This window comes from Rhipicephalus microplus, chromosome 3 (assembly GCF_043290135.1).
Source record: "Rhipicephalus microplus isolate Deutch F79 chromosome 3, USDA_Rmic, whole genome shotgun sequence".
NCBI classification, from domain to species: domain Eukaryota; kingdom Metazoa; phylum Arthropoda; class Arachnida; order Ixodida; family Ixodidae; genus Rhipicephalus; species Rhipicephalus microplus.
Window position 1 is genome coordinate 21,954,078 of NC_134702.1, and position 26,131 is coordinate 21,980,208.

Below are 26,131 nucleotides of genomic sequence, written 5' to 3' on the forward strand. Positions count from 1 at the left end.
ACGTGCAATTTTAACAAGGCACTCACGATGATCATACGTTCCGAGCTCTCGGCAAGTTGATCAAAAGTGTTGTGAAGCTCCGTGGTCAGGCGCTCATTCTCCTTTTTCAGTTCCGTGTTCTGCGACAGCAACTGTGCCAACTCCTCCTCAGATTTATCGCTCTCTCCAGGTGGGCACCCCCCTCCGCCCAGAGTACGGCACTTCATGAGCTCAATAGTAGCATCCTGGAGCTGCAACAAAGTATAAGCAAGAAAGGACGTCAAAAGGATACACTCAAACCTGATAACAAAGTTGCATTTTACATAAGAATAAATTCCTTATATTCACGAAATCGCTATAAAGGTATTGTCACGGGGTCGTGACGTGGCCGAAGACAGGAGACTTCGTGTTGGGGTTTAACTATTTATTTGGGCGAACCTGTGCCCGGTAAACGGAAAGTCCAATTACAGCAGCAGTGTCGCACAGATAGCAGTCTCGGACTGATAGCGGCGAACGGAGCGTCGGCCTTCGATCAACAACTCACAAGCGGCGAAGCGCGTCGGCATTTATACCCTTGCCGTCGAATGTTCTAGCGTTATCGCTGGCGGTGGCGTAGGTTCCAGAACAATCTGTATCGTTCGCACAGTGGGCGTGATCTTATCCAAATGATCTACTACAGTCCGGAACCTTCTAGAAAACTGCAGGCGCGGTTTGCGTAAGAATCGTGTGGTGTTTTGGGACGATAACAGAAACTTGGGAAATGGAACGTGGCAGTATATTTCTAACACTAACTACAGCAAGACTATTTGTCATTTACTTTGTTATAACCAATATTTTGATTGATTAGTGGAGTTTATTGGCGCAAGGACCAGATATGGCCAAAGAGCGCCAGAGCGATGATAATGAACTGTCCGATGTGCAGTGTGGATAAAACAGATGTGACGTGGCTGTAAATGGGCCTAAAAAACAGTCGCTGTAGGTGCGTAAAAATATACATATAGTAAAACTATGGCAATGACAAAAGATGTCTGCTATGGAGACATAAAATGGTTTAAAAGTGATACGTATGTGAAATAAAAAATTGGCATGGAGCACCAGTGCCTCGACAGAGCCCTTAAAACAAGAGCATGGAGGCCTGGGCTCATTGAAAGCTGCTATCACAGTGGCATCCTCTGAAAAGAGGATGCGCTATGAACCTGTTGGGCTAAAAACATTCAATGTTGGGCTAAAAACATTCAATACTGTATCCTTTAAAAAGCTTGGAACCGATTTTGCATCAAAAAGCAGCTCTTCGCCGAGAAACATAATCGGATGTAAAGGAAGATGATAGCGGTATGCTAAAGGAAAACATTTCTTTCTCTTTCAGCTTCCGGACACTCCAGGAGGACGTGGAGAACGGTTAGCCTCTCGCCACATCTACCACAAGTAGGATGTTCATCGCCAGTCAGCAGAAAGCTATGGGTACCACAAGTGTGTCCTATTCTGAGGAGACAGAATAGGACATCAGTTCGCCGTGTTCTCGTAGCGGAGAGCCAGTGACCCTGCGGCTTAATCAAGTGAAGCTTATTTATTTCTGTGTCCCACAAGCGTTGCCAGTGGCTTCGCAGTTTCTTACGTAGGAAGGGTTTTAGGTCTGTTGCAGGGATAGTAGCGGTAAGGTTAATAGCGCACAATAAAATTGACGTGGCTATTTGGTCAGCTAACACATTGCCCTCGATGCTTCCATGGCCAGGTACCCAGCAAATAGTAACATGCTGATTGGACATATACGCAGTACACAGGACGGAATACAACTCGATTATTACCGGATTTCAGAGTCTAAAAAGTGATCTTGATGCATTTACGATGCTTAATGAGTCTGTAAAGATAATTGATTTTTGTATGTTTGATTTCCGTATATGCTTCACAGCCGACAATAGTGCATAACCCTCAGCCGTAAATATACTTGTCTCCGGGTGCAGTACTCCGGATTTCGAGAAGGATGGTCCGACGGCTCCATAAGCCACCCCTGCATGCGATTTAGAAGCGTCGGTATAAAACTCTACGCACGAGTAGTTGGACTGGAGTTGTTGGAAATGCATTTTAATATGTGCTTATGGTGCATGTTTAGTGATCTCGACAAATGAGGTGTCACAGTGTATAAGCTGCCACTGCCATGGCGGTAAATGTTTCGCTGTGGGCGTAGGACAAAGTTATAGCAGTGGAACACCGATTTCTTCACTTAAGTTTCTCACACGCAAAGAGAACGGCTTTCTCACTGCGGGTTGATTATGGAAGAGGGTGGCAGCGGTCATATCGTTTATAGTTGAATAAGAAGGATGCTTGATGTTTGCGCGTACCTTTATAAAATATGTGAAACTGCTATAGGATCGCTGCAGGTGAAGTTACCACTGATTCGACTCTACATAGAGGCTCTGGATCGAATTTTTCCTGAAAGCACCGGTTGCAAGTCGGATACCCAGATGGTGAACGGGGTCCAAGATTTTTAATGCACTTGGCGTTGCGGAATGATAAATTATGGAGGCATAATCAAGTCGCGACCCGGCAAGGCTTCTGTATAACTTGAAGAGGCACTTTAGATCACTACCCCATGTTGTACGCGATAGGAGTTTTAGGACGTTCATCGCTTTCAAACATTTCATTTTGACATATTTAATATGGGGAATCAACGACAGCTTAGAATCTAAAGTGGTTCCCAGGAATTTATGCTCGCTGCTCACAGAGAGTTGGCCTCCCATAATCGCAACATTTCGTAGCGGCATTACCCCTCGTTTGTTGGAGAAAGGTACGCAAGTACTTTTCTTGGTGTTTATTTTAAAACCATTCTCATCCGCCCATTTAGACAATTTATTCATTCCAAGCTGCACTTGTTCGCAGATAGACATATTGTATGATTTGAAACTCATCTGCACATCATCAACATACACGGAATAAAACATTGCGCTTGGAATGACTGACTGCAGGGAGTTCATTTTTACAAGAAAGAGTGTGCAACTAAGCACGCCCCCTTGCGGAACACCAGTCTCTTGGGTAAATGATCTAGAGAGAGCATTTTTCACTTTTACGCGAAAGGTTCGGTTAGACAGATAACTTTTAATTGTGTTTAGCATGTTCCCATGGAGCCCATGGCAGCAAGATCGCGTAGACTCCCGAATCGCCATGTGGTATCGTACGCCTTCTCCAAGTCTAGGAATACCGAAAGTACAAACTGCCTATGAATAAATGCATCTCTGATGTATGTCTCTATGCGAACAAGGTGGTCTATTGTCGACCTTCCCTCTCTGAAACCACACTGAAGGGGGTCTAGTATACTGTTACTTTCTAGAAAGTGGATTAAGCGCCGGTTTATCATTTTCTCATATAGTTTGCATAGGCAGCTTGTTAACGCTATTGGCCTGTAGCTGGTGGCCAAGGACGGGTCTTTGCCTTGTTTAAGCACTGGGATGACTATCGCTTCTTTCCATGACAATGGAATATACCCAGCTTCACACATGGTATTGAAGAGGGTTAGGAGTGTTTTTAGTGGTTCGGGGTGAAGGTACTTGATCATTTCGTACAGTATACGATCACCACCTGGCGCCGTGTTGTTGCAGTACGCAAGAGATGCCTTAAGTTCGGCAAATGAAAATGGGCAGTTGCGAGTCTCCTTGGACGGACGTTCACATTTAAGGGGTTGCTGCTCTTCGCGTTCTTTGAATCTTAAGAGCGTTTCTGTACAGTGTGATGCACTTGAGACATTCAAAGTGTTCACCAAGGCAGTCTGCGTGCTCCTCCAGGCTCTCCCCTCGGGTACTTACCAAGGGTAGGGGGTGCGACTCCCGACCCATTAACTTGTTTACCCTATTGCAAACCTTCGTTTCGTCAGTGTAAAAATTTATACCGGAGATGTACCTATTCCAACTTTCTTTCTTTGTAAGACGACGCGTTCTTCTGGCTTGGGACTTAACCTGTTTGAAATTGACGAGGTTTTCGGCCGTTGGGTAATTTCGGAGTAGTCTCTAAGCTTTATTTTGTCTATTTCGCACTTTTCGACAATCCTCGTTCCACCATGGGATGCAACGCTTATCACTCATTCCGTTAGTTTGCTTAATACATTTCACTGCAGCGTCAATAATAAAACCTGTTAGGTATGCTACAGCATCGCCTATATTAAAATCAGCTATGTCATCTCCGTCTAAAAATGTAATTTCTCGGAACAGTTCCCAGTTGGCCGACCTGGTGTTCCCATGAGGAAAGTCAGGCGAGCATGTATCTTCTTTTGTTAACTTCAACATAATCGGGAAGTGGTCACTCCCAAAGGGGTTCTTGAGAACGAACCACTCCAGATATGAAATTAGTGTACTCGAAACAATACTCAGGTCTATAGAAGAGTATATGTTGTGTGTAATGCTATAATATGTTGATTCTTTTTTATAAGTAAACATGCACCTGACAAAAACAGAAAGTGTTCCATTAGGCGTCCTCGTGCATCCAAATGGGAGTCGCCCCATAGGGGATTATGTGTATTTAGATCACGAACGACTATTTATGGCGGAGGAAGTTCATCAATTAAGCTTTGAAATTGTGTTTTCGAAAGGTGATAGCACAGAGGAATGTAAACAGAATTGTTAGTAGCTTCCCGAACAGCACTGCTCAGGCAGCAACTGCCTCAAGAGAAGTTCGGAGGTTTAATTGCTTACAGGCAACACCTTTATCAACTACTATAGCGACATTGCCCGACGAGGCGGCAGCATCGTCACTCTTTGCGGAAGATGGCATATTGCCTTAAAAAGTTTGTGTGGACTTGAGATGTGTTTCCTGAACAAACAGCACCTTTGGAGTATGTTTATTAAGGAGTTCTCTAATATCATCGAGGTTATGGAGAAGTCCTCTCACATTTCACTGAAATATCTGTGTGTCCATTTTAGATGTGTTTTGTGCTGTGTGCTCAAGGATGAAAAGTTAGCTCACAGACCCTTTCCAGGGGCCGTGACACGAGATTTTTCTTTTTTTGGATGGGTCGACAGAGTCGCGCCGATCCTTAGGTGCTGGCTGTGCCCTCACGCTCGGTGTTGTGTCCATTGCCTCTTGCGAGGCGCTGGACACGCGCTCTTGCGAGCGCCGAGTTTGTTTTGAGGGCCTCGCCTCAAAAGACGAAACCTTTGCGGCCCCCAGCCCAGAGATTGGTGGGTCTTTCTTGGATGACTGAGCAGCACTTGCTGCAGCCGCCGAGGGGGCGGATGGCGTCACCGCTGGCTCACTACGCGTGTGCCAAACAGGCGCCGGGGGCCATCGTGGCGCTGCCCCCCCGACGCGCCACTTCAGCATAGCTGGTTTCTGGTAGGTAGGACATGTGCCTTCGTGCCTCCCCAAATGAAATGTTTTGTTTCCTTTTCTTTTCTTTTTCTTTCCTTTTCTTTTTTCCAGCATGGGCATGACCGTGAGTATGCGGCATGCTCCCCATTACAGTTCGCAGGGTGAAGAGAATTTTCACAGGTATCAGATGTGTGTTCTTCAGCACTGCATTTCGCACAAGTTAGGCGGCCTCGGCAGTTCTGTGAACTGTGGCCGAATCGCTGGCATTTGAAACATCGGAGAGGGTTCCGTATATATCGCCTCACTCGAAGCTTGATGTACCCAGCTTCAACGGAGTTGGGCAGTACACTTGAATTGAAAGTAAGTATCGGGTGATTAGTCTGGATTTCTTTGCCATCACGCCTCATCCTAATTCGTTTCACGTTGATGACATTCTGTTCGCTAAAACCCTCCAGGAGTTCAGCCTCCGTCAGCCCTAACAGGTCATCATCTGAAACAACGCCACGGGTAGTGTTCATGGTTCGGTGTGGGGTTACTATTAATTTGGTATCTCCGAATTTCACTAGATTAGGCAGCCTCTCATATTGTGTCTTGTCGCGGAGCTCCAACAGGAGGTCCCCACTTGCCATTCTCGATGCTTTATATCCTGGGCCAAAGATTTCCTTCAAAGACTTCGAAACTAGAAAAGGTGAGAGCGTTCGCACCGATTTGCCGGGTGTGTCAGCGTGGATAACTGGAAGACTTCATCGGTGCGCCCTCTTTTCCGAGGGCGATCAAGGAGTGGGGGAAAGGAACAAGCCATATGTAAATGTTTATTTTCGGCAGCGACGCCAGCCACCCACCATGGAGTCCTACAAGGGGAAGTTGCAGGGTCTGGAAGTACAGGCCCTGCAGACGCCAGCTGTACGCCACCACTATAACCGAATATGGTGTATCCAAGGTAGGATAGCCACACAGGGTTAACCCTTGCCGCCAGGATACACGGAAGTCAATGGAAGTGAGTAGAGGACAGGAAAGATTTAAAGTAAAAGAAAAGACGAAGATGCGAGGTGGAGAAAGGCAATTGCCGATTCCCCCGGGCGGGTCAATCCGAGGGTGCCGTCTACGTGAAGCCGGGGCCAAAGGGGTGTGTTGCCGCCACTGGGGGGCCTTACAGGTCTAATCACCCAGCATTGGCTCAACCCCCAGGATCCCCTTTTCCCCGGACACTGCAAAGCCACGCACGGCTAGGCGTGGAAGGGGGTCGAAACCTCCCCCGTTAGCTCGGGTTTGTGGTGTCACTACACACCAAACGCCTACTTGCGCAGGCGCCCCTGCGGGGAACCAATATTTTGTTCTATACAGGTTCGTTATATCAAGATTTGGGCAAATAACAAAACTGCTAGTGACAATGTATCTGCCCTGGCTCTAAGCAGAGTGCTCCAAAGTCACCATCACAATGCTTGGTGGCAAGTGCTGTGTAGATAACATAGGTTGCAAAGTTAAAAAATAGTTGCCACCAGATGTTCTGTAAACAGAAACTATAAAATTGCTTCTGCTGTAAAAGGGCTGGTTATCAATCAGGAAATTCATACAAGTTTCTCAGGAAGAGAGCCAAGTGGAAAAATAATTTGTCTGGTTGGAGTGTCTTGTGGCTTTGTGCTACATACAAGCGGCTGTTAAAGAGACCCTAAAGAGGAACAATGACCTGGTTTAGTTCGACAAACTGCATTCCGAGCACTGTAATGCCATGTGTTTCACTATAACAAGTTCATTATCCGCTGAGAAAATCAAGGTTGAAGTTGAAAATCAAGGCCGAAAAGGTTGAAAGGTTGAAGTTGAAAATCAAGGCCGAAAAGGTTGAAAGGTTGAAGTTGAAAATCAAGGTTGAAAATCAAGGTTGAAAATCAAGGCCGAAAAGGTTGAAAGGTTGAAGTTGAAAATCAAGGTTGAAAATCAAGGTTGAAAATCAAGGTTGAAAATCAAGGTTGAAAATCAAGGTTGAAAATCAAGGTTGAAAATCAAGGTTGAAAATCAAGGTTGAAAATCAAGGTTGAAAATCAAGGTTGAAAATCAAGGTTGAAAATCAAGGTTGAAAATCAAGGTTGAAAATCAAGGTTGAAAATCAAGGTTGAAAATCAAGGTTGAAAATCAAGGTTGAAAATCAAGGTTGAAAATCAAGGTTGAAAATCAAGGTTGAAAATCAAGGTTGAAAATCAAGGTTGAAAATCAAGGTTGAAAATCAAGGTTGAAAATCAAGGTTGAAAATCAAGGTTGAAAATCAAGGTTGAAAATCAAGGTTGAAAATCAAGGTTGAAAATCAAGGTTGAAAATCAAGGTTGAAAATCAAGGTTGAAAATCAAGGTTGAAAATCAAGGTTGAAAATCAAGGCCGAGATCTCTTCGCGCGATGCGCGAATTTCAATATGGTATGTTTGTGATATTGGCTCTATGATAAATTTTCTGAACTTTCGCACACTCGGGTCACAACCCGAGTCTATGGCACACTCGGGTCACAACGTACTTCATTTTTATCGAATGAACGCTACATAGGAGCTGTGTAGATGCTTTAAACATTTCTTATGTCACGGTGCTTAATGCGAGAATCTCAAGGTGGCATTGCGACCCATGTTTTCTTTTTGCGCCTTTTCTCGCTTACTAAGCACCGTGTTATGGTAAGAGTGGCATTTTCGGAGTTGTGAAATCTTAATTTACTAATACGCGAAAAATCCTTTTGCTCTTTAGTGTCCCTTTAATTTCCCTGAACCCGGGATTCTGCAGAACAATTCGCAAACATAAGAACACTTGCAATTGTTGACATCACCTAAAACACATGCACTCATCCACACACACACCAATTTAAAAGGAAACTAATCTTCGTTGAGTCTCTAATGACTCCAAATTAAGGATTACACAATATGGCCCAAGTCTGAGGGTTCTTGCCCCAACACTCATACAAGATGTCATGGCATTTGCCTACCACCCCAACACCACTAGCTAATGCTTCGTATATGAGGAGTAATTTTGAATTGTACACTGCAGGAAAAAGCACAGGAATGTCTATGGATGAAATGTTGTAGCTCAGGCGAGTTGTTCATCCATGAACTTTGCTTGTATTAGTGCAGTACATTTAAGAAGGAAAGACGACACAGATGTAAAGAAAGATGGGTGCCAAGATCGCACTAATACAAGTTAAGTTTATGGGCGAGACAGTTTCTGCCATTCTTCCCTTTTCCGCAACATAATTTTTGTGCACTTCTTCCACAAGGCATATTTTCCAAGCTTAAAGCCAGAACGCTTAGTGTGAAGTAGTTTACCTTCATGCTTATATGTGCAAGCCTCCTGGTTTGCTCAAGTACAAGGCGATCTCACCCCTTTGCACCTCTCTCCACGCCAATAAAAAACGGGCATCAATAATGGGAAGGGTATAAAGACAACGAAGATGATTTTCCTTGAGCTAGGCAGCTTTCTTTGAGATATCAGAGTATATTTCCTAGCAGCTTCAGACGACAATCTTCGTTCCCTCACCTACACCTGTAGGATCACCACAATGACCCCACTAGAGCAAAAACTACACTTTCCTGGGCCCATCCGTGAAATACTCACAAACAGCACCAGACAAGGCAAACCATTTCCTGTAATATGCCGAAATGTGATGATGTGCTTATGTACCGTCAGCGTCAAATGAAACCCGAACAGCTGCAAGCCTTCGCGATGGTATAGCGCACGCCCTTCACTTATCATAATGGATGGGCACGCATATATGCACAGAGCTGCCGAACAAGATGGGCACACCTGTCAACAGGAATAACCAAACGGTGTGCACTATACTATTGCGAAGGCTGCCACTGCTCGGGTTTCATTTGACGCTGAGAGCACATCAGCTAACTCGAAAGGTAAAACTTTGCTGGTAGTAGTATTTAGAGTTGAGTCTACTCTCGGCAACTCACTTGCATTGTCGATGATGATGAATGTTGCACTCGCAAGAAAGACTCACCTGCTGGCGAAGCCGGACAATTTCTGCTTGCTGGGGGTCAATGTTTACAATGGGCTTGTTCTTAATTTTCCTCGCCCGGTCTGCATACCTCAGGGTGTTCAAGGTTTCGTCCAAGTTGCTGTCTGCCGGGCTGACACAGGCAATCATTACTGTGTGGCTGTTGCCGCCCAGCGAATCTAGATTTAAAAAAAAGGTGCATTAGGAAGAAAAATATTAATTTGCAGGATTACTTTGTTGTCCAAGACTGTCAGCGATGGCACACAGGCAAAAACACTAGCCAGGAATGTTAGAGAAAAAGTAGAACTGTTGTAAAGGTGTACTTGTGCTCGAAAGACAAGGCCACAATGTCGGAGCAGCTACAGCCGTCAGGGCAGAGCTCGGCGAACTGCAGTGTGCGCAAGGACAGCCTAGAATCATTACAACTAGGCTTGTGTGAATAGTGAAGTATAGGTTCAAAGCGAACTTGAAGGGAATGATTTTGGTTGAATAATTTCGAATCAAATTGTACATATCGCATATTATAAAGAAAAAAAATGGCCATGTTTGTCATAACCTAATCAACCTGCACATTTCTTGAATATTGAAACAAATGCCATTTCTTTATTTTAAAGTAAATAGAAACAACTCTGAATGATAGCAGGATCCGACTTTCGGTAGAATGCTAGTGATAACCTATAAATTACGAGTTTTAAAAATTTTACTTAGGGCATATAAACCAGTATAACGACCTTTTAAACTTAAAAATGAATCGATGTGAAGGCAATATGTTCATTTAACCTTAAAATGGGGCTTTTTAGCAGTGCGAATTTCTCCTGGATGAACGTTTTTACTGCTTATCATTCCTTTGTTGCTGTGAAACCATTTTTACAAAAGGTTACATGCGAGTCAATATATAATAGACAAATTTTTTTACGACTCAGCACTCGTTCACGACAGTGAAACCACCTTTATAGAAGGGTTACATGCAAAGTAATAATTTATTACTTTATTTTAACTACTTCAAAATATTCAATATTTTAGATTTGATTCAAAACGAATTTATATACTCTTATACTCGTTCGAATACCCCGAGCATTCAAATATTCGCAGAAGCCCAATCACAACTAATAAAATTGTTCACTAGTCTATCACTAGTCTACCATTTTACATAGTTCAGAAATAGCAGTTTTCTGTTTTGCGATTAACAAACTTCTGCAAGCGCATGCTATCATCTGTAATCAATGGATCTATTAAATTGAGCTAAGCTTAAGCCAATTATCCTATTACATACCTTGCAGTAAACGGGTAAGCTTTGAATTCCTGTAGGGCACATGGGAATTGCCATCGCAGAGGGCACTGATGACATTTCCAAGTGACAGAAGGCCTTGGTTTATGGTGATGCCTGCACGAGAATAACACAGTACAGTTTGACTTCTAGAGAAAAAGTGCCCCGCCACGGTAAGTGCCCCGCCACGGTGGTCTAGTGGCTAAGGTACTCGGCTGCTGACCCGCAGGTCGCGGGATCAAATTCCGGCTGTGACGGCTGCTTTGCCGATGGAGGCGGCAATGTTGTAGGCCCGTGTGCTCATATTTGGGCGCACGTTAAAGAACCCCAGGTGGTCGAAATTTCCGGAGCCCTCCACTACGGCGTCTCTCGTAATCATATGGTGGTTTTGGGACGTAAAACCCCACATATCAATAAATCAATTCTAGAGAAAAAGCAGGAAAGAGGAGACTTTTGTCTGAATACCTTTCAGAATTCAGTATTCAGAATACCTTTAAAGGCCCACATAGGAATGCACCATATACAAAGGAGAAAGATGCATTTAACAATGTAATGAAATGAAAAAAAAAAAAGATAATAGTGAGTAGATCTCAATGATACAAATTCGAAGGAATCACGCAAAATAGTTTTATCATCCAGAGTTTGTATAAACCAAAAACGAGTAAATGCCGATATTGAAGACGAACAAGAACTTTATTTGCAACTACTTGTTCCTGAAAAAAGTCCACGATGTTCTTTTGAACTTTCCCTCCTTCACCGTTTTTCAATAAAGTGCTGCAGTTCCCTCACTCGTACTGCTGGCACGGCGCGTTGACACTCGACATTAAAGAGAGCGAAAGCGACCAAACTCGTTGGAAACTTTTCTTCCGGACCGAAAAACCACACCACAAAAAAAATCTGTCCTGGAGAATTCAAGCGAACACGCCAGAGTGACAACAAAAACCATGTCCACAGCCGTCGCATTCGTTCTGCCCCTCGTACATGCCACCCCCGCCATCGCCACTTGAGAATTTATTTCACTCTGTACGAGCTTCAATGCTCGGGAAACGGGCAGAGTTCTAGTTATGTATGCAAAGCACTAAAAAAAAAAAAAAACAGTTTGCACCTTTAAAAACATTGTTTGTCAAGGTGCAAACATTGGGAAGATGCACCAGCAGCAACGACACGAGCTGACACAGCGGTGGCGACAGATTCACCTGGCAGTGCAAAAGCGAGATACTTTAAGACATGCCGACTCGCTGCTGCTACACGTTCTACTTAAGTTGTTCTGAGCGATCGTAATCTAAACCAAGCTCTCGAAGAACCACACTCGTCAAGGCCGCAAGCTTCAACGCGCTTCGAGTTTGAAACAGCGCCCATGCGATCCACCATCGACGCATTTGTCGCCATACTGAATTTGCGGCTGGTTGTTTACATCATGTAGCTTTAGAGCTCGAGCAGCTGGTGTAGCCAAAGTCGTGAAGCAAAAAGGCAATACGCTATCGCGTGGCGGGGAAATTCATCTCCAACCGATTTTTTTCACGTCAGCCTCGCGGCGTGTTTTTCCAACGACTAAAGCGGGGAAAATTCCGGCGAGTTTTGCCACATTCACTTCCTTCGGGGCTAAGAGTGAATGGGCCTTCCTCTCGCAGGCAAACCTCGTTGTGCCGCTGGCATGCACCGGTCAATCGCACATTCGTATCATCCGTGGTAGCTGGAAAAACCGTTCGTATAACACCGAATCGCAGCTACAGATATACAGGATCGTATATAATGAATTCCGATTGATTAATATGTAGGGTTTAACGTCCCGACACCACCATACGATTACGAGAAATGGCGTAGTGGAGGGCTCCAGAAATTTCGACCACCTGGGTTTCTTTAACGTGCACCCAAATCCGAGCACACGGGCCTACAACATTTCCGCCTCCATCGGTCAGCAGCAGAGTACCTTGGCCACTAGACCATCGCGGCGGGGCTGTATATAATGAAGTCTATCCACAACAACCTTAAAATTCGTACTATCGTGGAATTCGCATGAACTGTAATTGTATCATCGAGATTCTAAAGTATGCGAGTACACTACAGCAAAACAAAAAGGTGCAAGGTAAAATATCAAGATGCAGAGAACACAGCTCTTGCCATAGTCTATTGTATAAACTTAGCACAAGCTGCACACGTGCTAAACAAGAGCTACATGTACAGTATTGAAAGTTCAAAAGGTGACATCAAAACCTTTAGCATAACTGGTAGGCACAATTGTACGAAGTCATGCTATGAATCTGATGGCTAAAGATAACGTTTGCTCTGACGCAAATGTTTGAGTGGAAATTGCACAGATATGATGCGAACCGATTATAGATACTGTGTAACAAATGCAGAGAGGAAAACGAACAGGACAGGGCACAGTTTTTCTTGATGGGGTGTTGTCAAATTAAGAGGCTAAAACAAACCTCCTGTGGGTTTCCTGCGTATGCTAGGACACTCCACATGAATGAATGGTCGGACAGGCAGACAGGTTTGTGTCGGCAAAATTTAATCTTAAAATAATGAAAATAAAACAACAATGCCCTGCCTGCTGCACCGAAGTATTGCAGGCTACCAAATTGAAGAAAAATAAATAGGACAAGTGGCAAAGGTTAATTTTGAAGCAGAAAAGAGAAAGAAACAAAAAAAAGTTAAGTAGAGAGTGCCACCACATTGCCAACCACCTCCATAGAAACGAGCGAAGACTCGGCAATATACTGTACAAAACTATCTAGCGAACCTTTAGAAGGTATTTCAATTCACCTCCAAAGTCCCATTTTGCCCATTTTCCCAACCAAAGCCCATCGCAAGCACGTCCAGAACTGTCGTAGTTCTGTAGGAAGGGCAACGAAACTTTCAGCGACATCCCACCAGACCTGTAGTGAGCGTAGGCGTGCGTAGGTTTCCCCTTCAGGGGGATCAAAGGTTGATCGCAGTGGCCCCTCCGTATTATGTCAATCCACCTCGTAGGAGACTATGGGAGCGCTCGCCCCGTTACCCCCCCTCCCGTGTGCACGCCTATTGTCGCGAGGGCAGCGAGTTCCGGAGACATAACGGTAGAGCATTGGGGCTGCTACACGTTTGTTTTGTAGGTGCTTGTGTGGCAAGTGTGTGCGAGAAAGCTAGAGAGAGCAGACGACAATCAGCATAGCATGCGTCGCAGCCTTGCGTGGCCACGCGACCAAGCTACACTGCTACATCACAGCCCAATTCGGCACCCAGAAACCAAAAGCTGTCCACATGAAAAAGGCAATATTAATTTATTTGAAGAGAATAAATAAATCTTAGTGTGTGTTGCAGCAAAACGTGCAAACCACACAGCAAACACTTGCAGGCCACAAAAATGGTGGCATCACCCCTTTAATACATTTGTTGCATTGTACCTTCGATACGCGTAAACTGACCATCGTAGATATGGCGCAATAACTCTAGAGAGAAAGACAGGCAGGAAAGAGCCGTTTTCCTTTCTACATTTGTTGCACTGTACTTGCGATACTTAGCATACATAGATAGCTTCAGTGACCACCGGTTAATGCAAATAATTCTTATCGTCCCATTTCGTCTCGCAGGAGCAAAAGCAAAAACAATTCACGATTATAGTAGAGGCAATTGCATTGTTATAAATGATGAATTATGTACGTTCTTTGAGAGCGCTCTTTTACCATCCTTTCATAATCGATCCGTACAAGACAACTGGACACTCTTCAAAAACAAGTTAGCTTCATTAGTTAGTGAACATATTCCTACAATCAAAATGACAAATGATAAACAAAATCCATGGTTTAATAAATCACTTAACAGATTAAGGAATAAAAAATTGAGATTGTACGCGGCTGCTAAACGCGCGCAAACTGCTGCGTCGTGGCAAAGGTATAGAGACTTCTTAAATAGCTACTGCTCCGCGATACGCACCACCCGTGACTGTGATGATCTACTGTCACTGCTCACCACTAACGCAAAGAAGTTTTGGAAACAAGTGTGCCCAGAACGTCACGTTAACAAAATCACGTTGCGAAATGACAACCACATTTCCATTCCAGATCAAGACTGTCCTAACGCTTTCAATACTCTCTTTACATCAGTTTACACCACTGAAGATCATACAAACGTCCCCGTTGTAGCCGATCTTGACTATCCCTTTTTGCAGCCCATTGAAATCACTGTTGACGGAATCGCATCTATAATACATAATCTTAAGCTTTCCACATCAGCGGGCGTTGACGAGATTAACACTAAGATATTAAAAAGTACGGTCTCGCCCTCGAGCAAAACATTATGTCACATCTTTCAGCAATCACTATCAACAGGACAGCTTCCACATGACTGGAAAATTGCAAAGGTCATCCCCGTGTTTAAAAGCGGCAATAAAAACTCACCCCAAAATTAGAGACCCATTTTTCTCACATCCATCTGCTGTAAGATGCTTGAGCATATAATTGCCTACCATATTTATAATCACTTAGAACAGAATGACTTTCTTCCCAAACAAACATGGATTTAGAAAGGCCCTATCATGCGAAACACAGCTTTTCGAATTCACGACTGACCTAAATCATCACTTAGATCTAAACCTGCAAATTGACTGTCTATTTCTGGATTTTTCCAAAGCTTTCGATCGTGTTGCTCACTGCCGCTTAATCTCTAAACTCTCTTCTTTGTGTATAGATTCATCAACTCTATCATGGATACGGAACTTTCTTACTAACCGGCAGCAATTCACCATTGTTAATGATTTTTCATCCCCACTTTCATACGTTTGTTCTGGTGTACCACAAGAGAGTGTTCTCGGTCCACTGCTTTTTCTTATTTATAATAATGACTTAGCAAGTAATTTATCCTCACAAGTGCGCATTTTGGCTGACGACTGCATAATTTACCGAGCAATAACTAGTACTTGTGATCACTTAATAATTCAAAATGACCTCGACCTCATCAGCAATTGGTGTAATAGTTGGCTAATGTCCCTTAATTCAAGTAAATGTAAAGTAATGTCCTTCTCTCGCAAACATTCTAGCTCCGAGTTTTACTTTATTAATGGCAATCGTGTGTCCAGTGACGACTCTTAAATATTTGGGTGCAACCTTCACATCTAACCTTTCTTGGACTACCCATATCACCAACATCTGTAGCGACGCCTCACGATCATTAGACTACATACGCCGCAATCTACGCAAGAGGCCCAAAATATACGTTGCTTATCTTGCGCAACTTTTGTTCCCCCTCAGCTGGAATTCGCTTCTGCAGTTTGGTCCCCTCATTACGGCTATTTAACTAACATGCTGGAGTCGATCCAAAATAGAGCCGCTAGATTCATCTCGCAAAACTACGATCATAGCGCAAGCATAACACAAATTAAAAAAAAAAACTTATCACTCTCCCTTTTGAGCAGCCGACGCGATATAAACCGCCTTTCATTATTTCATAAATACGTACATGAAAGATGGTCATTATCAATGACATTGCAAACATCTGCATTCACATCAAAGAGACTTAATAATCACCTTTCATTCACACGCATGTATGGCAAAACTTACATATTTAACTCATCTGCACTTCCCCGTGTAATCCGCATGTGGAACAACCTTCCAGATGAAATCGTAGCTGAACGCAATCGAGAAAAATTCCGGCACCTTCTACTCACCCATTTCCGGGATTAACTGCTCGGTTTGTTCATATCAAAATCGGCACCTACGCGCTTATTTACTACTAGCATCTCGCTTTTTTTCCCTTTTAATTTAAACTTTTTTTTTTGATGGTTTGATTACTAACATGCCATTCAGTTCTGTTGTGTATTCTTGAGAGATGTTTTCTTTTGAGTAATGGAAAGTCTTTACAATATGTACTTGCTTTTTTAGCTTGTTTTACGTCATTATCTCACATTTATACTCATAGGACTTTCATTGCCGTTATATTCCTAATAAAATTAATATTTTCTCGTTATTCCTATTAGGACTTGTATAAAAATTGACAATCAGTTTATGTTTATTGCATGTATGGAAATTGTACCAATTCATGTATCTATTCCTTTTATGGTCCCCTTACACAATGCCCTGTTGGGTCTGTAAGGTATTTTGAATAAATAAATAAATGAACCAACTTGCTCCAGTCATGCTTTTGGTGACAAATTAAGACAGCGGAAATGAGGTTACTGAAGTTCGTTAGCCCTACAAGACTGCATTTTTACCTATAAGAACTAAGTATGTTAAAAATACTTTTTTTGACAAAACTGCACAATAGCTCGCAATATTTTGTAAAATCTGTTTCAGTGGAAATAAGTGATGGCAGATTATTGTCATCCCTTATTTGATTAGTTTGAGATATCAAGTAACCGAATAGTGATGTACGACAAACATAGGACGGGGAAAAAAAAGCACCCGACTCAAATTTTGCGTTAAGGGTTCAGACAGATTCAGACTCCAAAGGTTTTTTCAACCATACTTGCTTAAGCTCAATTTCACTAAAGTATTACACAGTTTGGCCCTCAGATCAGAGTTGGGCCCTCGGAATTAGAGCCCGAGTAATTCTACTCACGAGCAAGCTTGCAGATTTATGGCAACAAGCGCTTCGCTCAACATTGCCCCAGCGTTAAAATTGATGCATGCTGCGAAGATATAACATTTCTCAGTCCAACAAACCTTCCTTGAACCTTTCCCCGACAGCTTTGGTCTTTCCAGCTCTCTCGGAGCCAGCAAGATCGACGAGATGAAATTTCGCCACAGTTACGGCACCGTTGCTGGATTTGTCTTGCTGCTCGACGATGAGCGTGAAGATGGCATGCGACCGCGAAGAGCGCATGTTCATGTTGGTTGAGGCGGTGCTCCGAGATGCAGAGCCTACCTCCAGTAGACGGATCGTCTCTTCGGGAGTGGTCACGCTCAATTCCGTCAAATTCGCGATCTGCACCATGAAAGAAATGTGTTTGTGAGAGGATGGTTTAGCTAATACCCTAGTCACATGGCACATGGAATGTCATTCACAGCAAATATATTTAGGCATTAAGGCCATTTTTTTCTCGATTCTACACCAACACAGCGAGTGAAATTCCCAGCTAATGGCATTCACCCATCGAATGAGTTTTCCATACCCATGCAAGTGCGACGGGTTACCTGAATGAGAGGGGCTCAACTAAAAATGACAAAATTGCATGTTTCAAAAATGATTATGGTAAATGGCAAGTTTCCAAAAAATGTAAACAAATTTAAAGGGACACTAATGTCAAATAACAATTTACATCAGAGTGAAAGCTCAGTGCATGACAAGATCTAAAATGACAATATTATCAACAGCAGTACCCTACTTACCGAGAAATTGAGGTAAATACACAATACATCCGCCACAGTAGAACATTCTCAAAATGATACCGATGACATCAGACAAACTGCCCACAATAATTCACTAGTAATCAATCTAGCTGCACTAAATGAGAACCTTCTGTGCATCAAGAGACGCAATAAATTGCTGCTTGTTCATTTCTGTTTGATTCATCGAAAAAAGAACTGCCGGACGTTAATATGAAGAATGGCGCAAGTGTTTAAAAAATTAAATTTTCGCGTGGTTAAACTGGACAGGTCGTGCCATCTAGCGGGGCGCAGTTGAACACGTCTACCATTTCGGAGCCAATGGCAGGAAATTGATCAATAGCCGTTGTCGCTGCTGTGGCTCCCACTGCTTTTGTTCTGTCTACTAGTGTCGGCGACCGCACAGTGAAGCCGGGCAGCGTTGTGCACGGCAAGTGACGAGAGTCGGATCGCTTCTTGGGGCGGGTAAATTGAAGCGATGCGGGCCACTGAAATGCGATTTTATTTGATATAAGCCCTTCCTTGGCACAAAAGTATCACTACAAGGTTTCTGGACCGCTACTTCAACAATCAACGTCGACTTGATAGTTGCCTTTAGTGTCCATTTAGGGTTCTTATTATTGCCTTAACATCTTTATAACTGACATCAAAGTAGTTCAAGCAATTTGAGATAATTCGTTAATATTGCTTGCTAGGTCAATACCAATAGATGACAATGTACTTTATTGATTAGAAGCTAGATAAAACCCAGTACATGCCTTCAAAATCTACGTCACCTTTTCTAGTGAAGAAATTTTAAGATGGCGTCTCCACCCACGTTTCCTTTTTGCACGTTTTCTCACTTGCCAAGCGTTGTTTCGCGGTAACAGTGGCGCTTTTGGGATTGTGAAATTGTACTTTACCAATACGTGAGAATTCGTTTTTATCTTTAGTGTCGCTTTAACATATGGAAAGTATTGTCAAAAACTTCAAGAAGTCTGTGTGCTACGAATCAGCACTATGCGATAGCAAGTGGCAACATCCTCCTTTCCGTAAACTGGGCGACCATTAGCATTGCTTAGCATCAGCTATCCAAGAAGAACTCGCATCATTGAAAGGGAGAATGCTCATGTCGTCACCACGGTAAAGACCATGTTATCCCACCAGCTCCTAGACTGATCATCCAGTCAATGCCGGCTGCGATGAAGAGGACATTAAGAAATATGCCTGCTATCTACATATGCTCGTTGCATCACCTGGCTTCATAATTGACAACTTATAATCCAGCTCAGTGAACAAGGAACCAGTACGTGGTTTTGAAACATCAGATCATCAACAAACTTTGTCAGTGACAGTGTTTCATTTCATTCAATTTAGACTACGAAACATAAGCAGGCATTTTTAAATATGTGGTCATTATAGTCTGGTCACAACAGCCCAGAGTAACCAATCCTACCAAATGATCAAAACTTAAACCGAGATTTCCATGGCGTTGCCTCATATGGCACAGCTTTATAAAATTGTAGTCAATCAATGGAGCCCGCTTATGTATTCAATTCATTCAAGTCAAACAGGAGTCAACAAAAAGCACTTCACTATCCGATGCAGTCACATCTGTAAAAAAATGAGTTGGCAAGAATCCATAACGATTATTTTTTGGCGCAAAACATCACCACAAGAAAGACTACAGGACAAAGCTCTGTCCTGTAGTCTTTCTTGTGTCATTTCTCACTAAAAAATAAGCGCATCAGGAAATTTTACCTTTATATTTCCTGTCTGGTCTTCTCGAATGTTCAGAGACTCTCTGTCTGGGTTTTTGGAAAACAGGTCAAATACATCTTCTTTATAGATCTGCAAAAAGGATTAGGAGCACAATAAGCAGAGAGTCAGTGTTAAAGGAAAGAGTCCATAAAATACCCAGAGTATTGAAAGCCTGCAGTGCACGGTCGCAGATTCAGTGAAACTATGTACAGTACGTATGAACTGAAATGCAACGTCCATATTCTTTATTTTTTTTAGTATAACGACTGCCATGACCCATTGCTCATGATAACCGAGTCACGTTGAGGCAGATCTGGCTGGCTGGTAAAGGCGATGTTTGCCCTGTTACAACTGTGCGAGTCAAATTTCTGCTGGTACTATGACACAAACTGCAGGCACCGAAAACAAAAGCCTGCACACTAAACTTTCATGTTTCAATCCACGAGTGATGCAGTTTCACGACAGCTAACCGAGTGACTTATCTCATGAAGTAGGAATCTGTACTAAACAATGTCATCAGGATGAATGGACACCATGAACGAAACCGCATCACGTCTGCCCTCTGCGCCTTTGCATGACAGTATGCCACCTTAGACTGCTTACACGTGTCGAATGCTTGCGACGTTGCACATGGAGAGGGTAAGAAGTTAGAACAATAGAAAAGCCAGTGTGAGCAACTTCACACACCTCAAGAAAGGACGCTCTGACGAGGAAGACCTTGTCTCTGTCAGTAGATATGTGCCTGAAGATGTCTTGGACGGCTCTCGGAATTATTCCTGCATCTTCAGAGTTCGCACGGTTCGATGAGCAGCATGTGCCCATGGTGAATGTCTTCCCAGACCCAGTCTGGCCATACGCCAGGATTGTGACATTGAAGCCTGCAGCAGCGAGTTGTCATTTGAAATACACAATTGACACATCACGAAAACATGACGATTAAGAAGGATACAAAGGGACAGGCAGCGACTTGCAAGCAAGAAGTTAGTACGAACGCATGCTTTTAGACACGATGATGTCACGTGTACACCGATGCCACTGAACAAACAAGGATGAAAAGCAAACATGTCCATTAATCTATTGCACGGACATAACCATGTATGCGACAAAAGCCTAATCATCAGAAGATGCCTGAAGACAGCTCAGCTCATATAACTCGCATGAATTGTTGCATACCAGAGGACATTGTGGTGCATGTGGTGGTGAATTGTGCTCCGACGATTACATTATCAATCGCCATCATAAGAAATGAACTCCAAGGGGAATCGTCAAAGTGCATCGCATTGCTTGGAAAGAAAAAGACTGTTAGCCACTTCGCAATGTTATTGTCACAGAGCAAGCCTAGTTGCGATTGCCATATAAAAGTGTCCGACATTGCCATGCACAACCAATCCAGCAACAGACAAAACAATCGGTCTGTTGGCTGGACTAATGATTTGATACAAGTGAATTCGACATTGCCCTTATGTACAACACTGCAGTTAAATTGCGAATATTTTTAGTCATATTTAAATTTCAACGTACACTCAACATGATCACCAACGGCGATTTTTAGTTTGGATTTACCATGGTGACAGAAGATCGTGATGCATCTTGTCAAAAAGGCACCAACACAAAAAGTTTGAGTCATTTTTTTTTACATCAAATGAAAAGGCAAGACCTCAAAAGCTTAGAAAATGCATTGGGAAGTGAGAGTTCAGTCAAAAAAAGCAATAATGCAGTTATTGATGCCAGAGAAAACATAGGAAATGTTATTACTAGCAATTGTGAATGCAAATAAAAAAAAAAGCGACGAAAAGATAATTTTCTACTAGCAGGGACTGAACCTTCGACCTCTGAATAATTATTTTGGTGCACTACAAACCGAGATAAAAGTATTGCAAGTTTTGCGGAAACCCGCAAAGTGGCGGAAAGGTTAAGATAGAGAAAGACGACATCCACCTATTTGTAGCACAAAGCCAGAAGTAAATCCGTGCGGATTTCTCGGAAAGAAAAGCTCGATTGCCAAAAAATTTGTCCCGACGCATGGTTCAAATTTGGGACCAATGCCTTTCCGAGGCGGTCGCTCTACCGGTCGAGCAAAGCAGGAAGCTAGTAAGTTTCCTGCTCGCTTCCTGGTTAGCTCAATTGGCACAGCGATTGCCCCATAAAGGAGTCGTCCCCGGGTTCGAACCCCAGATCAGGACGACTTTTTCAGCAACTAGAAAGCTTTTTTTCTTTTTCGAGAAATCCACACAGACTTCCTTATGGCTTTGTGCTACAAACAGGTGGTTGTCTACTTTCCCTTTCTTAAACCGAGATGGAGCACTGTAGCTTCCATTTACTGAGCTCCCCACTAGCTCAGCCATTTTCGTATGCAGGAAGGAGACTTGTACGGCAGAGCAAACTCTCCTTAAAATTGGTCTCGACAGACGTTTAAACACAAGGCTGCTTAAATCACATCTAGTTTCTTTACCTTCGAATACTTTGGGAAGCAACTCTGAGATGCAGGCTTGATACACCTCCAGTTGGCTGGACTGCTCCCCAAAAACATAGTCGTACGTAAAGGTTTTGTCGCCACCAAGCACAATGCACTGCTGGCCTGGAAGTGTCCTGGTGCAGGTTTGGCAGCCTTCAATGACCTCTTTGGAAACTAGCGGCCGGCTGCGCACTGCGACGCGTACTGGAATGACCTTGCCAGACTCCATGGCCCTGGAGATCTGGGAAGAATGAGGCACAGATTACGGCTGCGTTACCACTGCTAAAAAGAAAAATTGGAAGAGCACATCCTCAGATAACACGCAACAGAACATGTGGCAACAGAGGTCATTGCGGCAGAATAAACTATGACTGAAGGGAAACAAACAAAAGAAACAGTACATAAAATTAATTGAAGTAGCTAGTACAAATCGTGGAGTGCTTTTTGGAATGACGAGACTAGCGGTGTGGGTGGTTGAGGCTGGAAGATAATATCTGGGGTTTAACGTCCCCAAACCACAACATCATTATGAGAGACACCGTGGCTTAAGGCTTCGGAAATTTCGACTACCTGGGGTTTTTGAATGTCCACCTAAATCCACGTATACAGGCTTAAGACATTTTTGCCTTCATTTAAAATGCAGCTGGCATTCGATCCTGCGGCCTTCGGGTTAGCGGTCGAGCGCAATAACCATTAGGCCACCGCGGCGGGGCGAGGCTGGAAGTGTGTAGAATGCACATTACAATGTTTCTATATAAAAAAAAAAAAAAAACATACCTGTCACTCGTTTCTAACAAGGTAAGTGAAAACAGAGGTCAACAACATGTTCTCTGTGGTGCACAGCACCAAAGAAACGTATTAACATCACATATTAACATACGTATTAACATCACGTACTAACATTTCAGTAGAGACATAATGCAAGCAAGAGAGTAGATTATGTGAGCACAATATCATTGAAGTGATATGAGGTTTGAGCATTGCAAGAGCGTCAGCACCGAGGAAAAAAAAGAAAGCAGCAGAAAAACGAAAAGTTGCAACAGCAGAATGAAGAGCTGAGCAAGGTACACCTTCTATAGCACTTCAATGGTGCGAAGCGTTTTCTCACCTGTTTAAATTTTGGTAAAATGATATTGTACACGGCCTGATGGTGTTGTACACAGCCGATACCCCTAACTCTGCAACGTCCTGTACTTTCCTACATCACATCAATTATTATAATCCACATTTCTTTTTACCGCATGCACTCCAACTGAGTTAGCACGTATCAGCATATGAAGGGGTGGCGTCTTCCCTCGGGCAGCAAACGAACACAACTGTTCAAACGGCAATGGACAGATTGTGAAAACTTTTCATGTTTCGATTAGCAAACAAGGTGCTTTTGATTGATTGTGGGTGTAATGTGGGCCCAGGATCCGGAATAAATCAACCGGCAGTCAGGCGACTCTGTACACACAACACAGACTTTAACACAACCGATAACTCTTACAATTCACACACAACACACGATAGCGTTCCTTATTTACATGCCAAACGTCCTACGCGCCTCGGCACACGAACTGTCCTACTCGCCGTTATGACTTGCCGCTGCGGCGAGGTCGGTCGTCACCGGTGTTCCTTGTGCAGTCACGCTGCCTTGACCGTGGTGAGGTGGTGGTGGTGATGGTGCTGCAGGCCGGTAGATCACCAGGCCACTGCAGTGCAGGTTAATGGCCCGTCGCCAACCTGAGCCGCGGCCACCTCGTGCCACCACTCGGGCCCCAGGACCTCAGGCCACGAACAGATTATGCTGCCGGTCCCCGTGTCAGCGCCGTCCACAGAGCGGTAAGCCAGCTCACCAGGTCCGCAAGGCTGCCGGACGCCTGGTTAAGCGATGTCGCGACCCGAACCGCCGACCAGCAGCTGCCGTTCGAACCGTGTCACGCTCTAACTGCCCGAGCCGCGCGCCCCGCTCGCGCTTCCTTTTTCTCGTCTTCGCCTCCATGGCGTACCGCAGAGCAGAACTGCCGTTCCCTCTTCGCCCCGTCACGGGCCACACAATCCACATCATCACAGTGGGGTTTAACGTCCCAAAACCACCATATGATTATGAGAGACGCCGTTGTGGAGGGCTCCGGAAATTTTGACCACCTGGGGTTCTTTAACGTGCACCCAAATCTGGGCACACGGGCCTACAACATTTCCGCCTCCATCGACAATGCAGCCGCCGCAGCCGAGATTCGATCCCGCGACCAGCGGGTCAGCAGCCGAGTACCTTAGCCACTAGACCACCGCGGCGGGGCTGTGTTTCATTTTGCGCTACGTATGCCATGGCGAAAAAAAAAAAAAACTTACGAGAAGGGGGGGGACGACTGCCAACGAGCATACTATCCCAGCGTTACGACAACCTTGGGAAGCAGTTCGCACATGCAACGCGCCCGAACCGAACGCTTCTTAACTTGTTGCCGCTTAAGACCGCTTAAGAGAGCAAATAATTCAGCAGGCGAGCGCACATCAACGGTGCTTCCACTTTTCTGACGCTCCTTTTCTGAGGCTTTTAACAAGGAGCGGGGGCCCTAGCTCGCGCATCGTGAAGAGCATTGAAGGAGCAAGGGGATAAGTAGGTATGTCAAATTACAGGGCAAAGGCCTACAGCAGCACACTTTGTGCCCGAAACACTAGGCATACGGCGCAAAACGGAATGGAAAAGAGCGAAGGAAGTACGAATACCGTAACGGGCTTCGTACCATTCTTACCTGGATTTGTGTGGGTCCGTTGGCTCACCGCCAGCGAAGAAGTCTTCAGCTGAAACACTTCATCACTCGACAGTTGAAGGATCCGATATCTTGTTCGCGGAGCAAGCCAACACTCAAAGCTGCGACGACGTGAGCAGTGAACCTATTGAGCTGCCGGAACTGAACATCCACACAGAACAGCTAACATCCACGTTATATAGGCGCATTGCACGCCCTTGGCGATCTTCTTTTTCGAATTTCCAACCGCACCGGCCCTCGAGAGTTCGGACGCTTCCCATTGGCTGGCGAACAGGTAAACTGAGCGCTTGATTTTGAGCCGCAATATAATACTTTTTGCTAAAACACGCTATTTTTTTAAATAAAAAAAACAATCGAACGTATTTTTGGGTGCACTATGTTATTGATGAATTATGACTTAAGCAGCAAGTTTGAGTGTAGGCAACGAGTAGTGGCAAGCCTTGAGTTGTCCGTTTTGGTTTCGCTTTCGATAGGAAAAGCGATGCGTTGGGCGGCCGGTAGGACGAAGCTCAGAAGCGTTGGAACGTCATGGTAAGTTATTAAATGCATACGGCGCACGCAGGCAAAAAGAAGGAACGAACGAAAGGTACAAGGTGCTGGGAAAGCCAGACATAACAGTATGCCCATATTTCTCAGCACGGGCAGTAGATATAATGTAGATGTAGATCCGAAAATCTTGGCTCGCACACACCCTGAGGAATTGGCCAAAAATAGGGTAGTTTATTAAAATATCCAAAAGCTAAAGTATAGGATTTATTGGCACACACATTTTAAAAAATTTTTGCATTAGAACTCATTCGCTAGTGGGGTGCATAGCCCACATGCGAAATTGTGAATGCTCGCTGGTCAAATGCATTTGTAAGCTGGTACATGCGTGAACTTCCGGCTGTGTAGGTCATGTAATACACATCCAATGAAAAAAATATATATATGAGGCACTTTATTGCTGCTACACCTTCCTAACAAGTGTTTCTACGTGGCTGAAAGAAGACCAGCGTCTCGTTGCCACAAAGAATGTTGGAAAGAAAGGTTACAGTCGTATTCTAATCGTATTCAAATTATGTTCTAGCTGTTTCCTTCGAAACATTTTGTTCTGCACATATCAGCATAAATCTCAGAGCATTCATGAAACTCAATTTCGATCACAAATACGGTAGCTGATTCATATAACTACGTCCACCACATCTGATTCAGTCAGTTTGGCTTCCTCACGACACCCTTCCACCCAATAACCCAATAATGGAATGGGAAAGCTACGCCAGTGATTTCTGGGTGGCGCGTCAACCAGTTGGGTGCTTCGCTCTGCCCTTCCTCTTTGCTCCCTTATTTTCAGTATATATCTATTCACCCTTTCAATGAGAGTGGG

At 43.9% G+C, this 26,131-nt stretch overlaps 1 protein-coding gene across 1 annotated transcript in view; it reads right to left on the minus strand.

Moving 5' to 3' along the window:
- LOC119163465 (chromosome-associated kinesin KIF4A) overlaps positions 1-25,007 on the minus strand; it is an 82,508-nt gene extending 57,501 nt beyond the window's left edge. The window contains exons 1-8 of the mRNA XM_075889067.1: positions 24,748-25,007; positions 22,010-22,253; positions 20,245-20,435; positions 19,558-19,647; positions 17,155-17,416; positions 10,520-10,630; positions 9,250-9,425; positions 27-230 (exon numbers count right to left, since the gene is read on the minus strand). Coding sequence (XP_075745182.1) covers positions 27-230; positions 9,250-9,425; positions 10,520-10,630; positions 17,155-17,416; positions 19,558-19,647; positions 20,245-20,435; positions 22,010-22,241 — 1,266 coding nt within the window. The 5' untranslated portion in view covers positions 22,242-22,253; positions 24,748-25,007. The remainder of the gene's footprint in view (positions 1-26; positions 231-9,249; positions 9,426-10,519; positions 10,631-17,154; positions 17,417-19,557; positions 19,648-20,244; positions 20,436-22,009; positions 22,254-24,747) is intronic.
- Positions 25,008-26,131: the final 1,124 nt, after the last annotated feature.